Raw genomic sequence first — 16,943 nt, 5'->3', positions numbered from 1 at the left:
AATTTACACATTTTTCCTGTGGAGAAAATTGTATCCTGCCAGGTGAGCATTTGCTGGCAGTGCTGAGTTGTAAGGGTGCAGCTCTGCCTTCACACCATAGAGGAGAGGATCTGATGAGATTCCACAACCCATGGGAGACTTGCAAATTGAAAATTCACCTCCTTATTGCCTAGCAAGGTTGCCGCTGGAGATGCTGGCAGCTAGAGCCAGCGTAAATATGCTGGCTTTTGTGCAAGATTAAAATATTCACACTCTCCCTTGCCCTTATTACGCATATGGGTCACACTGAGCCATTACTGGGCAGCCCAGGTTAAAATGACTTCAAGACTTCTAAGTTTCATCTAAGGGGGAATAATGCAAAGCCCCCTGGTATACGAAAGCATCAGTGTACATGAAAAGATATTTAAAGAGACAGCTTGAAGAAGATGCTTTCTGCGAGGTAGGAGCCATTCCATTGCTTTCCGTGATGTCATCATTCCTGGGCTTGGCAAGGCTTGGTTTTAACAGGGGTAGAGGACTCAGGCACCAGAGAAGGTGTCTGGAGCAGGCATGAAACCAAGTTTCATCTTGATGGCAGGGATCAGGAAACTGTAGCCCTCTAGATGTTGATAGACTACAGCTTTCATTATCCCTGACCATTGAACCATTGGCCATTTTGGCTGGTGCTGACATCTGGAGAGCCAGAGGCTCCCCATCCCTTGTCTAAAGTAATGAAGGGGGCAGCCGCCAACTCTTGAGCTTACAGGGAGCAGCAGTATCCCAAGAATCACCCATGGAACTGTTCAGGAATCTTAAACATGGCTACCAAAGCAACATTGACTGGCAGGGTGAGGAAAGCTCCTCCCTAAGCAATTTTGTGTATTTACTAGATATGCATAATTTAGTCATGTTGCAGGATTTAACTTCTCTTTGCTCAGACTTCAGTGACTCTTAACAAAGCATTTGCATATTTTTTTGTGCACAGACATCTTATTGCAATGCATCCAGTTAGTCAATTCTTAAATATTGTTGTGCCATACAAGCAAGGTATAGTGCAGTGTATGAATGGTCCTTTCTTGTTGTCTTTTTCCATTAGTGCCTCCATCTATCACAGTGCCGAAGGGTCAGTCCACCATCACTGTCCGTGAAGGATCTAGGGCAGAGTTGCAGTGTGAAGTCCGAGGGAAGCCCAAGCCTCCCATCATTTGGTCCAGAGTAGATAAGGAAGCTCCTATGCCCTCGGGTGCCATGACAGCAGAGACCAGTGATGGGAAGCTGCATTTGGAGAAAGTGATTCGAGAAATGAGTGGGACTTACAAATGCCAAACAGCCAGGTACAATGGCTTCAACATTAGATCCCGAGAAGCCCTGGTGCAGCTCAATGTACAGTGTGAGTATAGCTGGAGAATTTCATTGCTCTTTACTGCTATGCAAGTGTGCATCAGTGCTTTAGTGGTATTGGAAGTGAGAGTGCATGCTTCTAAGAATAGCGTCTCTTGTTGGACTCAGTTGTGCTCTGTTTTTCCTTGGAATAACAAAACCCACATGCATGTGCAAAGCAAGAGTACAATTGAGACACTACAACTTGAAAGAACCTACATATTTCAGACAGTGTTGGTCGTATTGTGTGGTGCTTCCCATAATTTCACTAATGACTGAACTAACTCTTCTGGTATTGAAGGAAGCTATCTGCCAATCTCTCTGCTTCCCTCTCTCCTAAATCTCCTTTCTGATGCCCATGCTTGTAAGCTGCCACTTGCTTGGAGTCCTGTAGCAAGTAAAAATTGTTCTCTCCCCCTACTCCTTAACTGACTGTCCCATGACTGTGTCATAAATAGCTAACAAGAAGTATATGTGGGCAGGTGGCATGTTGTTGTGTATTGGCTAGTAATTGTTGTTATTATTATTTATTGTTGGACTTATTTGCTGTTGGACATCAATCTTTGGCTTTGTTTTTTCCTTGTTGGCCTTGTGCTGCCCTTTTGTTCCACAATAAGAGTATTCACATAAACCCTTGAAAGCCATGGCTGCTTCCCCACACTTCACTTAAATAGGGAAAGCATATGGGTTGATTTTATGTTGAACACCCAGGTGAGATGTTGGGCTTAACCTGTTCATTAGGCCCTTCTGATCCCCACTGAAGATGACAAACTGCAAACAATGTGCTCTGCTTACTTGGACAAAACATGGGTGTTTAAATTTCAGGACTGTTTCACAGTTAAAAATAAGACCTTCTTTTACATTCTGGTCTATTATCAATTGGCAGACTCTCCTCTGGGAATATAATCCTAGTAGCAACTCAGTGTTTGAACCATGGCAGAGTCTGGAAGACATTCATTAATGACTGGTCAGATGCAGTTTATGGGTAGTTTGCCCATGATGAGGAGAGCTGTTGAATCTCTCTGCTCTGGAAAGATGTCACTTGGTTATTCTCTATGACCTTGGATGACTGAAGTGATATTGGAGTCAGAAGGCAATGTGATTCCAATTGTGTTGCCTTCTGGCTGACCCAGAACCAATTCACATCTGACCTGGATTAGTCGCAGCTGTTTCAAAGCAATATGCTTGGTGTGTGTGTATGTGTATTTTAAGAATGATCTTTCCCAAGCACTTATAATGTTTCAGCTTTTTTGATAGCATGTGTGAATAATGCGCTCTTTGCAGGTGATCAAATGCTGAACTGGGCAGAATTTTTAATACCTGAGACAGGATGAAAGTAATTTGGCTCTCTTACTCTCCAGGTCTGGGATGAAGTCATTGCTTGATGTTATTAATGGGAGTGGTGAATTGAAGGCATGTGGTGATAACTCTTTTTGCAAAGGTAGCCTTCCTTCAGGAGAATTTCAGGACCATATTTCCTGTGGAATGTAGGTGGCTTTGGGAATGAGATGCTGGCAGGTGTGGGATTAAGAGAGAGAATGTTAATTTGCACCACCAGGCACCATCCCTGGGCTGCTGTCACCAAATGGTATACTTATAGCACACACAGCATCACTTATTAGAAACCAGTCACTCTTTCTGTGCACTTCCCCCCCCTTTCTACTGCAAATAAAGAAATCTGTTCTGAAAACCTGAACAGAACCAAGCAGATGCCCTTAGTTCTGTTTTCTGAGGCTGCTTTCACGCTGCACATTATTCTGTTATTCTGACGATTTCGTACCTGGTAATTTGCACATTATATTTGATCTTTCACATGATGTACAACCTAGTTCTGGAATTCTAGTGGAATGTAGTGCAAGCTTAGCGCAAATTTCCATGATAAATGATACCAGAAATAAACCTTTAGCAAGGCTGGGAACCCAGAAGATCACAGGAGTATTTCGCTAGCTGCAGCCACTCACGTGACAGGCATCCCAGTATGCAGTGTGTTCCTGCGGAGGTTTGTTTGCCTGATGAAAATTGTACTGGTATTTTGGCATTGGCGCAGATAGCAGCTGCATTTCCCACACACACCCCTGTGTTGATACAATTAAAATAATTTAAAAAGTCAGATCCTAAAGGGAGAAGGCTTGCATGGCTAGTAACTGGGGAACAGTAAGCATGTGTAGAGTGGTAACAGACAAAAACAAGCCGTGTGAAAGACAGTTGCGCAAAATGCTGGTATATCGGCTGAAAAAACTGCTTTTCCTTAACGCAACAGGTACTGCAGTGTGAAAAGGATTTTAAAAATCGGGACACAAACGCTACCTTTTAAACACATTAAACTAACACAATCAGCCCCATGTGTGAAAGCAGCCAGAATCTCTTCAAAAAGCACTATCACAGAGCAAACAACATAAGGTTTAATTTAAAGATGCTAGGCTTAAATTACAATTGGATCTTTATAAACATACCCCTCTCCTCCCCACACACAAATCTACCATTACCCCAGTGGCTCAACAGAAAAAAATAATACACTAAATGCAACACAAGCCTTGTATAGGCAGAACACTAGCTCCCTGCAAACCATGGTTTTCAAATCAGGATTGGAAAACATGCACTCATTCCCCCTCCTTTCTTCCCTCTTTGGAGTGATTTTCCCTTCCTGGTGTTAATAATTGTTTCACGTTACATGTACACTGATGCAAATCATGGTTCCCTTGTAAGCTAGAGACTGAAAGCAAAGTTTGGTTTACAGACCATAGTTATTAAGGACCATTTGCACTGGACATATAATGGAAAGCTATGGTTAATCCCAGGGAGGAGGAAATTTCTCCAAAGAGGGAAGGAGAAGGGAGTGTGTGCTGTCAAGGTTGGCTTCCAATTTATAAGCCAAGAACCAGCATTATATTTCTCCCAGATCACAGAAACAAGGCACCTTTAATAAGGGATTATTCACATGACTGAAAATTCATGTTGGTGAAGTTATCCCAAATTGGATTTATTAGATAGTGAGTAGACTGTGTGCAATGTGATTTTTTTTTATTTATCTTTGGACTGCAGCTATTACATCCATATTCAAACTTTTAAAAGAAATTTTCCAGAGATCTCATGGTAAGCTGTGATTCAAAGATGTGTTGAAAGAACCCCAGGATAGGTTTGCCACACCCTTGACTTCATTGCGTTACAAATGAGCTGAAATAGCTGTGTGAACTCACATGCAGATTTTGGTCATTTCAGGGAAGAGCAGGATGGGGTCACTTCAAGCCATCCTTTCCCTGTGCTGGGTCAACAAAGAGACTTTTCAGTTCCTTCTTTAGGACCATCTATCAGCTTATTTTCAGAACCTTTCTGATCTTTAAAAGAGAGCCTCATTATTTGGAAAATGCAACAACACTCAGGGCCACCACCATGTCCTCCTTGCTTACCCCTCTCCTGCTCTTGTAGGTAGCCAGGCATTATCGAAGGGTGTGTGCATGTGCGCTAGTTAATTGAGCCGCTGCTCTCCAGCACGAGCAGCTCATTAGCTTTGTGACCTGATCTGGAATTCTAATCTTGTCGGAAATGGGAATCGTGTGGTTGCTGAAGGCCCTCTGATGAGAGCACCGTTCTTTCCAACTGAGAATCTGCTCTGATGATGAGTGTGTGTTATAAGTGTATATTTGTGTCTGTGCACGCTTGTAACTTGCTTTTGAACTGGCTCTCTTTGGGGAAAGTGAATTCTGGATGATAATTTGGTTGTTTTGCTGATTTGTTCCAAAGCTAAAGTTGCAAAAAAAAAAAAATCAATACGGCAGATCTGATTAGATGTCAGAACCTGTTTCTGTTGTTTCTCTTTTCTTTTTTCTTTTCACCCACCAGTATATAATTTTGTACTGTGGCACACCAGCTCTGGAACTAGCTTTGGGGTGGGGGGAGGGTTACAAACTACTAATCTGTTAGGCTGCAATCCAATATACACTTACTTGGGAGCAAATCCCATTGAATCCAGTGGAGCTTACTTCTGAGTAGACAGGTATTAGATTGCAGCCTTAAAGATTATTTGTCATCCATGTGTTATTAAAATAGAAAAAAATGATAATAAAGCACTGTGTGCTACTTTCAGGAGTGGGCTAAGGGTAAAATGTCCAGGCTTTACTCAGGGCCACATATTGTGCTTTTTTTAAGTACACATCTAGGATTTTTTTTTTTAAGTGTCTATGTAACAGTACAAAATTTGAATGGGGCAGATGTGCTTGCAAACATGTATAATATTCCTATAGTCATCAAAGAGATAAGATATTGTAAATCATTTTGGGATGTCTCATGGAAAGTGATTCAATAATAATAATAATAATAAAGTCATTATTATTGTTAATATATTGTCTGCAGCACTCTGTGAAGGCACACTCTGTGGCAAACCTTGGTTTTCTGTCATGTAATATGTGGAATTACACCAGTCACAGAGCAGCTTCACAGCTTACCTTTTTTCATGTGCACTGAAAAATGTGAATGGTAAGTGTACATTTGCAAATGTGTGTCATGCAGGTATACTCTTTTGGGAGTGAGGTGGCTCCCTACTGAATAGTCATTGAGTGACAAATCCATTTCCCACCATGTGATGTGTGTGAAAGGGCAGCCTCTGAATCTAACACGTAAATATTTTTTTATTTAACAGAAATTACATACTGCTGAATCATCCATAACTTCTCAGCGGTTTACATAAAATATAAAATGTTCATTACAAAATATAGATAAAAATCAAATGTTAAAAGCAAGGTAACTTAAAATTTTATCATAAGTAAAAGCAGCAGCTGTGAAAGATGTACATAGCAAAATAACATGTTAAAACTACATGTCTGGGCAGGCACCAGAAACAATACAGCGAAGGCACCTGCCTAATATCAAAGGGCAGGGAATTCCAGAGACTAGGTGCTGCCGCACTGAAGGATCAATTCCTTGCAAGTGCAGAACGGACATTTTGTGGCACTGATCCAGTTCTGCAGATCAAAGCAGTCAAGTTGGCATATATGGGGTTCCCAATCAGAAAGGGTGTGAGACAGGAGCGTATTTTATTTCACCCTGTTTGCTTAATCTATATGCAGAACATATCATACAGAAAGTTGTATTGGACCAAGATGAAGGAGGTGGGAAAACTGGAGGGAAAAATATCAATAATTTAAGATATGCAGACGATACCATACTACTAACAGAAAACAGTAATGATTTGAAACGAATGCTGTTGAAAGTTAAAGAGGAAAGCACAAAAGCAGGACTACAGCTGAACGTCAAGACTAAAGTAATGACAACAGAAGATTTATGTAACTTTAAAGTTGACAATGAGGACATTGAACTTGTCAAGGATTATCAGTACCTTGGTACAGTCATTAACCAAAATGAAGACAATAGTCAAGGAATCAGAAGAAGGCTAAGAATGGAGAGGGCAGCTTTGAGAGAACTAGAAAAGGTCCTCAAATGCAAAGATGTATCACTGAACACTAAAGTCAGGATCATTCAGACCATGGTATTGCCAATCTCTATGTATGGATGTGAAAGGTGGACAGTGAAAAAAGCTGATAAGAGAAAAATCAACGCATTTGAAATGTGGTGTTGGAGGAGAGCTTTGTGCATACCATGGACCACGAAAAAGACAAATAATTGAGTGTTAGAGCAAATTAAACCAGAACTATCATTAGAAGCTAAAATGATGGAACTGAGATATCATACTTTGGACGCATAATGAGAAGACATGATTCACTAGAAAAGACAATAATGCTGGGGAAAACAGAAGGGAGTAGAAGAGAGGAAGACCAAACAAGAGATGGATTGATTCCATAAAGGAAGCCACAGACCTGAACTTACCAGATCTGAACAGGGTGGTTTATAACAGATACTATTGGAGGTCGCTGATTCATAGGATTACCATAAATTGTAATTGACTGATGCCAGTATTTTACAGCTTATTCTCAATTACAAAAAAACCTCTTCCCATATAGGAGCACTATACATCTTTTCAAGGCACTGCCTTGCCTCACGATGCTTGGGACTATGAATCTTAAATCTCCACACTGTGTTTCAGACAAAAGATTTCCTGGAGGTCCAGGGGGTGTGTATGACTCAGAGCACCCAACATCTGCAAGCCACACAGAGGAATAGCTTATTTCTGATTCTTGTAGTCTTGATGGTAAAATGGGATAAACTATCATAGTCCAAATTAAATATATAATGGTACTTCCTTTATTCTTTGTAGCATATACAACTTCATGGGCGGTGTTATTTAAAGCTGTTGCTGTTAGTTTTGGATGTATTTTTCTGCAAGAATGGGGAGTCTTTTCTGGCCATTGGGCAAGATCCTTATCACCCTACCCCTGCAGGGCATCCTAGTGAGTAGGGATGCGTTAGAATTCTGCCCAAATTGGATTCAACTTTTCTGTTAATTTGCTTATTCTGTATCGTTGCAGATCAGATTTTTATGTAGCGATTTTCCATGGCTATTTTCAAAAACAGATTTTTTTAAAAGTCATCCTCTGAAGTATCGATATTATGATAATTTTATCAATATTTCCTTCCATTTATCAACATTTACTTTCAATATATTGATATTTCCTTTAAAATATTAATATCAATATTTTTGGGGGAGGGGAAAACAGATCGGTAAAAGCAGTGGATAGTGGACAAAGAGCGAACTCAAACTGATACCAGCCTGTTAGGTCAACAGAATACTTTCAAAGTGGCACCAGCCAACAGATCCCATCCAGAATACTGACATCAGATGACACTATGCTATGAAGCCCTGACTGTCAGGATTTCAAAGCACATTGAGGGGCTGTTTGAAAGCCCCTTTCCAAACAGCCCACATCGTACTTAAAACCTTTCAAACAGCCCCTCATTGTGCTTTGAACCTCCAGTGGTGAGCGGCGGTTTCATTTCTGCTGGCTGCAGGGGCCTGCTTCGCCAGTGCATTCCTCACAGGGAACATACTGGTGAAATAACACCCAGCAGGATTGAACCCTGCTCTCCAGGTGACTTCAGCTGATGGAAAGTTGGGTGTGGTTTGGGGGAACTGGCTTTGCAAGCCACAGGGCTGTGGAGTCGGTATGTCAAACCTTCAACTCCGACTCCGACTCCTCTATTTTTCTACTGTCCGACTCCAACTTCGACTCCTTCATAAATGGCAAATGTATATTAACTAGTAATAACAAATTTACTGTAGTAAAATGGTAGCACAAGGCATTTCATCACCACCACGTGAATCATCAGGCTAGATTGACAGAACATAAAATATATTTATTTGATTAAAATTTCTGAACAAGAAACTTTCCTAAATTCCTATGAAAGTTTTTATTTTGAAGCCAGAGTTGGAGTCGGTACATTATACAGACTCCGACTCTGACTCCACCCAAAATTGCTTCCGACTCCACAACTCCGACTCCATAGCCCTGGCAAGCCAACTTGGAGCCCCTGGCAGGGCAAGGATTGACTTGCAGGCAAGATGTTCCCAATCCCTGGTCTAGAGTAATTTGGAAAAAGTATATGGATTATTTCTTTTTCTGACTTCTATACCTGCTATAAGAAGTCAATGGTGTGGGTATATCATGTTATAGGACATTAGGTTGAATCCCAACTAAATTACTTGAACCTAGGTCCCATTACTGATATATTCATTTTTATGCCCTTTCCCCTAATATATGCATTTTTGTAAACATTGTTTGGCTGACAAACTGCATTGCAAAATTTCAATAAATGCGAATTTTGAAGGCTGGCTGTGTTTCAGTTCTCATATTGTTTTGAAAAGTGTGAATTTGATAGATTCAGCTTGAAATGTGAACTTAATTGAAATTCTCACCCTTTCCTACCTGGGAGTAAGTCCCATTAAACTTCTGAGAAAACATACATAGCATTATGCTGTTGGTCTCTTTTATTTACTTGGAATTAATTGAACAGTGATGTAGGTTTTCTGGAAAAAAATAAACTTGGAAATTTCTGAAAATATCTGTAGTTAAGAAACAAAAATAAAAACTTTGGGATTACTAGCTTGGCTAATATTTATTCGCAGTTACCATCCATTCATTGTTACTAATAAATTTTTGCAAAATATTTTGCAGGGGGGAAAAAAGTACTGGAAAATTTTCTGCCTCACTTCATAAGATTATTCTAGTGTGAAGTTTGGATTTTTTGTCTAAGTGCTTAAAGAAAATAGAAAGCAATTTAGAGTTGAAGAGGAAGAGGAGTCTCAATCCATATTTTAATCCTCATTTTAAACCGGATCCACTTTGCTGCTGTGTCTCTGCAAGAGCCAGTGTGGTGTAGTGGTTAGAGTGTTGGACTAGGACCTGGGAGACAAGGGTTCAAATCCCCCTCAGTTATGAAGCTTGCTGGGTGACCTTGGTGAGTTTCTCAATCTAACCTACCTCACAGGGCTGCTGTAAGGATAAAATAGAGAGGGAGGAGAACCATGTATGCTGTCTTGAGGGAGGAAATGTGAGATATAAATGTAATAATAAAGATCTGGGGAGAAAATCCAGAAAAACTTCATACCTCCCTTCCCCCCTTTCTTTTGCAATATGATTTCCTGCAATCTTAGTGTCATATTAGATCACACAATCATCAGCAATACATGATTGCTGTATAGATGTAGCTTGAGCGTAAGCATTTGATGACATCCCTGAATCAGCTCCTTGACCTAAAGCAGAGTAACAAATCTCCCAAACCAAGGCTTTTCCTCCCTGCTTTGAGACAGTGAATCAGGTACAACCAACCTCTTCTAAGTCCCCGGATTAGACGAACTTTGTTCTTTCCACTTTCTAATTAATAAAAGCAGTCAGATTAAGAGGGAGAAACTGAAAGCAAAGCATTAGGCGAAAAGGAGGGTTTTTTTAATACCAAAATATTTGTAAGAATTTTGAGAGAGGTTAAAAGAATTAAAGCCACCACCACCCCAACATCCATTTTATTGCACATTTATTATGATTTGTGCTCGTGCTGCTATTGGGGCACTCACATGCAATCCCACTTTCAATACTGTTTGTACCTGCAAATGTTTTGGGGCGATCACACTGCTTCATTTCCAATCAGTGTAGATCCTGTAACTTTCTGCTGAAATCCCATAACTTTGTGTATCATATATATTCTGCTTTATTTCTGTCCTGCTTTTGTTGCGCTATAGATGCTCTAGACAACAGTCATGTGGTAGCATTGGGGATCGCAGAACCAAATGAAACAGAATAAATCCACCACTGATGCCCTGTTATTGTGTCAAGAACATGTTGCAAAATACACACACAATCAATTAACTGTCTGGAGGGGCCCTTAGTAAGATTAACAAAATGGTTTTGGGGTAGAGTGACATTCATTTATCTTTGGGATGAACATCTCCTCAAACTGGCAACAATTTCTGCAGCTGTACTGTGATGTGCTCTTCCTTGAGTTGCTAGGAGAGAAGTTGAATGGTTAGAGCATAAAACCAAGACTAGGGAGACCCAAGTTCAAATCCCTACTCAGCCACAAAGCTTGGGGGGTGAATTTGGGTCACTCACTATCTCCAGCCTAACCTACGTCACAGGGTTGTTATTGCAAGGATAAAAGGGTGATTGCAGGGAGAACTGTGTATGCCACCTCCTTTTCCTTGGAGGAAAGGGGGGGTTATAAATATAAATAAATAAATAATAAATGACAGCAGAAAAGGCTTCCCAAAGAAACTGGGCCAAGCCACATTCACACCATACATTTATTCCACTATTATTCCACTTTAAACGCTCATGGCTTTCCCCCAAAAATCCTGGAAAGTGTAGTTTGCAGGGATGGCGCTAAAGGGTGGCCAGGTCAGGCCCTGGCTGAGGGCCCCTGGGGCCACAGGGGCCCTTCAATAGGGTGGGGGAGGAGTAGCACTCCCCTTCTACGATCCGCAGCAGAGTACTGCTGCGGATTGCAGGGAGAGAGCTTCCCAGCTGCCTGCCTGTTCACTGGCTCCACCTACCTGTCTCTCCTGTCTTTTGCGGCTGTGCGCACAGGATGCCATTAACCAAGATGGTGGCCAAGGTTTCCCTAAGGTGCTGATGCCCCTGCCACCATCTTGGTTGATGGCAGGGATGCACAGGTAGCACGTGTGCGTGCCATCAACAAAGATGGCGGCAAAGGCCTCAGCCCCTTAGGGAAACCTCTGCCGCCATCTTGGTTAATGGCAGCCCAGCACACACAGACACAAAAGATGTGAGAGACAGGTAGGTGGAGCAAGCACATGCACATGTGCAGGGGCCCAGGGCAAGCTGGTGCCGGCCCTGGTGGTTTGTGAAGGGTGCTGAGAGTTGTTAGGAGAGCCCTATTCCCCCTTAGGGAGCTACAATTTGCAGAGTTCTCTGAAAAGAGAGTTTAATTGTTAAACCACTCTGGGAATTGTAGCTCTGTGAGGGGAAGAGGGAGTCACCTAACAACTCTCAGCATCCTTCACAAACTACACTTCCCAGGATTGTTTGGGTGAAGCCATGACTGTTTAAATTGGAATAATAGTGGAATAAATGTATAGTGTGAATGTGGCCTTTCTTCTGTTGCTTAAATGAAGGAGGGATGAATCACAGAAAAGGGCTGAGAGAGGAAAGACCTGTGAATTTTGGACCCAGCATGACATACTTGAAGATGCACACCAGTCCCTGTGCTATAATTTTTTCTGATCTGTAAAAATGGAGATAAATCTGACCCTTACCATCAGAGGTTTGTGAGACTTAATTAGTGGTTTTAGAGCACTTTGAAATCCTTTAATAAAAGGCACACTAGATGAGGCAAGCTTTATTATTATTATAAACACCATCTACCACACGCTTCAGGTCATAGTGTCACAACTGAAATTAAACGCATCAGCCACCATGATGCATATTAAAACTTGTGGCAAGAAGGTGAGATTAGATAGGTTTTGAGGCCAGCCTGCAATGTTTCAGTACTGGAAATCGTCCCCATGAAAGAAAGAGAGAGGCTGACAGATGGCAGATAGACAAGATCTGAACTAGTCCATGCAGTGCATTTTATAGCCTATGAGATGCTAACTCTGAAAAGCATCTCTGTCTGGCATCCATTATTACAATTTTTGAGCTCCTGCAGGGCCACTTTTGCAACAACAGCTCACAATTGCATGATAACGCTATACCAGCATGTATTATACATGTTCAGATGTTAATGTATTTGCCCATTTACCTGAACAAACCATTTATATACTGCCTTTCTGCCAAAGCACTCAATGAGACTTTAAAATAATGGTTTACAATTTAATTGTCAAGGTAAAAAAGAAAAGGCAGGAAAAGGAAAATAAGCAAATTCAGGTATTGTAGCCATTGCATCAGACAGAAGAGGAGGAGCCAGATGGTGGTTAGCCCTAGCCAAATTGAAGGAGGGGGCCTAGCTGTCTCACTCCTCTTCTTTTGAAGCAGCTAGGTGGAATGATGATAAAGGAGACAGTCCAAATGGCAGCTGGCCCTTGCTGAAGGAGCAGTGGCTTATGGTCACATTTCTCTTTCACATACAGCTAGATAGAATATTCAGATTACCATTCCTATCATTTTCTAGTGCAGCTGAGAACACATCTCAGGGAAAAAGTCTGAGTGCTGTGTAATCCTATGCCAAAATAGAATCACTGGTGACCAATGAAGAACATTTTAAAGACCTACATGCACCACAGGTGCAGAAGCAGCTATAATTTGCATTTTAACAACAGTTGCTTCCTATCTCTGAGACAAAGGCATTCTCTGAGAATGGCCAAATTTATCATAGGTTTATAGAACTGTAGAGCTACCAATAGGCTAGAGATCATTTATTCCAGGGATAACCAACATGGTACCCTCCAGATATTGTTGGACATAGCTCCCATCAGCTCCAGGCAGTATAGCAAATGGCTAGGGATGATGGAGCTACAGTGCAACATCTGTAGGGCACCACATCGGCCACCCCGATTTATTTTACCTATTTATATATATATTAGGACAAGAACTTCTGTTCTTAATACTATGTGTACCAGTTGTGTGTCAAAAACAGAGAGCAAAAGCAATGTACATCATGTCGGTGGCAACTGTAAGATATAGGGTATGTTTGATGAATGCATGCTTAGATCATTTAAACAAGCAGACCAGACTACTTGTTACAGAAAAATACTGACTTGGCACTTTTTTCTTTTGTCCCTCTGCACAACAGATGTTAAAGAATTTTGCAGAGTTAAATAATTACAGTTATGATGACTAAATAAAATAAAATGTCTCCTTCTCAGCCACTGAGTCCTTTACAACCCCAGTTGTACTGCGCCAGTTAACTGTGAAGACTTTTCTACAGAACTTCTGTCAGCATACCACAAGTTCATTTTAGCCATTGTGCATTTTTTCCCAAATGACAACAGCATGATAGCCCATATCACAGCAGAGAGGAGTAGCCTTTTACACAGAGGAAAGTGTCATGCTGCTGCTTGCATTTTTGAGAAACAAAATGGCTAGATATGCACTCCTCCACAGGAATAGCAGTGTGTGTCCAAAAAACTTTTTCAAACCCCTAATAAAAGGTTCACACATAATGGCTCTGGTGTTGCTGAGGTGGAAACATTGCTGTTTTTCAACGATGAAGTAAACTTTGGTCTTGTCAAAGCCAAAACAGACCTTCCTCTATTTTGATTCTAAGGTTCATCAAATCTGCATAGAAAGAGTCCTTATAGATATTAGTAAGTGTAAAGGCTGGTTTATATTTGTGAACTTTTGAGAGAGTGATTGCATAATAAGAAAAAATTCACTAATAGGCAAAAAATGTACGTATAGCCAACAGATATCTATATCAAACTTTAAAAAGTGAGGAAATTGGGCAGCTATAGTTAATGCACCACTTCAGTGGGATTTACTTCTGTGCAATCATGCTTAGGATAGGTGAAACTGACCACAAGGGAGGAGAAGAACGGGGGGGGGAGGGAGAGATGGACTGGGGAGGAGAGGGAGTGGGGAGGAGAGAGGGGGAGGAGGAGGGAAGAAGAGGGAGGGAGGGGAAGAGGGAAGGGAGAGGCAGGAAGGAGGGGATCGGAAGGGGTGGGTAGGTTTGATAATTTGCATGCTTATTGAGTTCAGTGGGATTTACTCCTGTGCAATCATGCCTAGGATAGGTGAATCTGACTGGGGGGAGGAAGGGTAGGGGTGGGGAGGAAGGTGGAAGGGAGATGGGGGAGGGAGGGTTGGATAGGTGAGCAATGAGCAGAGGGAAAGCCTCTTTCCTTTACAAAAGGAAAACATTGTTAACAGTATCATAGTTTTTCAAGGTTTCCCCCACCTTTTTATTCTACAACAGACACATGTAGTCTCCCACCGAAATTTAAACCAAAGCTGTCCCTGGCCATATCCACACGAGACATTTATTCCACTTTAAACAGCCATGCTTCCCCCAAAGAATCCTGGGAAGTGTAGTTTGTGAAGGGTGCTGAGAATTGTGAGGAGATGCTCTATGCCCCTCACAGAGCTACAATTACCAGAATTCTCTGGGAAGACGGGCTAATTAAACCACTCTGCCCACTGGACCTCTATCAGGGGAATAGGAGTCTCCTAACAATTCTTGGCACCCTTCACAAACTACACTTCCCAGGATCCTTTGGGGAGTGTTTAAAGTGGAATAAATGTCTAGTGTGGGTGTGGCCCCCTGATTAGCCAAACCAAGCAGCTGTTACTCTGGTTTTTAGAACACTGACAGTTGGTTCTTATTTAGCATCCCTGCTAAATGGACTCCAATGTTAATTTTCTTAAATTAATTAAAAATCAGCCATATATCTTTTTAAACTTTTAAACTGCAGAAAATGAAGGTCAGAGTATGGGGCAAGGTCAGTAAGAGGATTACTGGTATTCTGTGAATATGTTTTTTTTTTAATTTTTAATCAGTTTCAACTAATTATGAGATCACTGAAAGAAAAAAGTTCAACAGGAGTCTGGATTTTTTTTTACTCATGTTTCAGACTTTAAAGTATGGATTCTCTCTGAGTGTTTTGTGTATCACCATGAAAACCTAGACAGTTGTTAAGCAAGCGTTTCTGAGTTCAGAACTATAAGTCTTGTAAAATTTTGTTTTGAAATTAACTTGTGGGAAGCAGCATAAGGGCATGAGGGGCATTTTCAGTTTAACATGACGGAATGTGAAAAATCCATGGTGGCTATAGTATATAGCCACTCTCGTGGCTATATAAATATTTCTCTCTTACTTGAATTATGGTGCAGCACTGTGATGTAAATCCTATCCTTTATACTGAATGTGGTCTGCACTATCCATGATGTGGATAACCTGAGGTTATTATGCCCTACAGTACTGGGAATTAGTTAACTAGTAACTAGTAATTTAGGACCTGTGGCATACATATTTTGGGGGACCTGGTAGCTGAATTGAGGATTGTGCTTTCCAACATGTGTGACCCACTATTTGTTTGTTAATTGCTCTCATTCAAGTATCTGGGGGTCCCATATTGTCTCTGAAAGTAGCCATTTTGCAGACTTCAGTTACATTCCCTTGATGCAACACACTGATGCCAGCATTAATGTGGAGGTGGGCTTCTGGCAAATTCAGGGCTAGGCTGCAGTCAATGGACTTACACATCCCAGAGATGTGGGAAAGTATGCTTCCAAATACCCATTGCTGGAAACAGCAGGAGAGGAAGGTGCCCTTGTGCTTAGGTCCTGTTTGTGGTTTCCCATATAGTAGACATCTGATTGATCAGTGTGAGAACAGGATGTTGGACTAGATGGGCCAGTGGTCTGATCCAGCAGGCTCTTCTTATGTAGATATGTGATCCTAATCAGGCTTGTGCAGTTCAAAGCAAACTGAACACCTCAATGTTATACAGTAACTGCTATGGAGTGACAAAGATCTTTTATCGTAAAAATTCACACCTCACTTTGTCAAGTCTCAATCTGTCTGAATTAAGATGCATTTTCGTCAGCCCCCCCTTTCCACACACTATATGACTAACTGAATACAAGAACAAGAAACAACAGTAGTTCAGACCAGTAATCACTCTGTTTTGCTACCTTCCCTGTAGTAGCAATTAATTGTTGGCATTTTGGAGAGGAATATACATACATGTGAGAGGAATTTCCAGAGTGGTAGCAGCAAAAACAACATAGTTTTTTTGTGCCACCTTAAAGACTAACAACTTTATTATGGCAAATTTTAGAAGCTACCTCATCAGTTGCATGATGTGTTGTCCTCAATTGGTGTGTTTGTGTGTGTCTGTGTGTGTGTATGTAAATTTGTAAGCAATGAGGCTAGGGAGAAAATAGAAAAAGAACAGACTCTGATGATTATATTAAAGCTTAAATGTAAAATATTACTGTGACTATTCACAAAGCAGTATTGATGATAACACAAACATCCTGGCATTGGTAAGCTTGTTAATACCTGTAGTGGGATAAAAACACATTATCTCAATTCAGATCTCAGTTCAGAGGTAACAGAACTGAACTTCTTGATAAGTTGTAATTCAGTACTTTCATGCTGCATTTTGCCTTTGAAATTCTTTTGTTCAAGAATGCCCTCTTTAGTAACAAAATGATTTCGGCAGGTGAAATGTTGTCCTACTGATTTCTGAATCAATTTTGATGTCTGTTTTGTGTCTGTTTATTCTTATATCACATTGG

At 41.0% G+C, this 16,943-nt stretch overlaps 1 protein-coding gene across 4 annotated transcripts in view; it reads left to right on the top strand.

The window, feature by feature from the left end:
• MDGA1 (MAM domain containing glycosylphosphatidylinositol anchor 1) overlaps window positions 1-16,943 on the top strand; it is a 399,800-nt gene that overhangs the window by 189,470 nt on the left and 193,387 nt on the right. For all 4 annotated transcript variants that reach the window (XM_061624888.1, XM_061624886.1, XM_061624885.1 and 1 more), the window contains exon 8: window positions 1,076-1,369. In XM_061624888.1, the coding sequence (XP_061480872.1) occupies window positions 1,076-1,369 (294 nt within the window). The remainder of the gene's footprint in view (window positions 1-1,075; window positions 1,370-16,943) is intronic.

Source organism: Rhineura floridana, chromosome 4, assembly GCF_030035675.1.
Source record: "Rhineura floridana isolate rRhiFlo1 chromosome 4, rRhiFlo1.hap2, whole genome shotgun sequence".
Classification (NCBI taxonomy): Eukaryota; Metazoa; Chordata; class Lepidosauria; order Squamata; family Rhineuridae; genus Rhineura; species Rhineura floridana.
The sequence above is the reverse complement of the archived record's forward strand: the minus strand, read 5'-3'. Positions and strand labels throughout refer to the sequence as shown.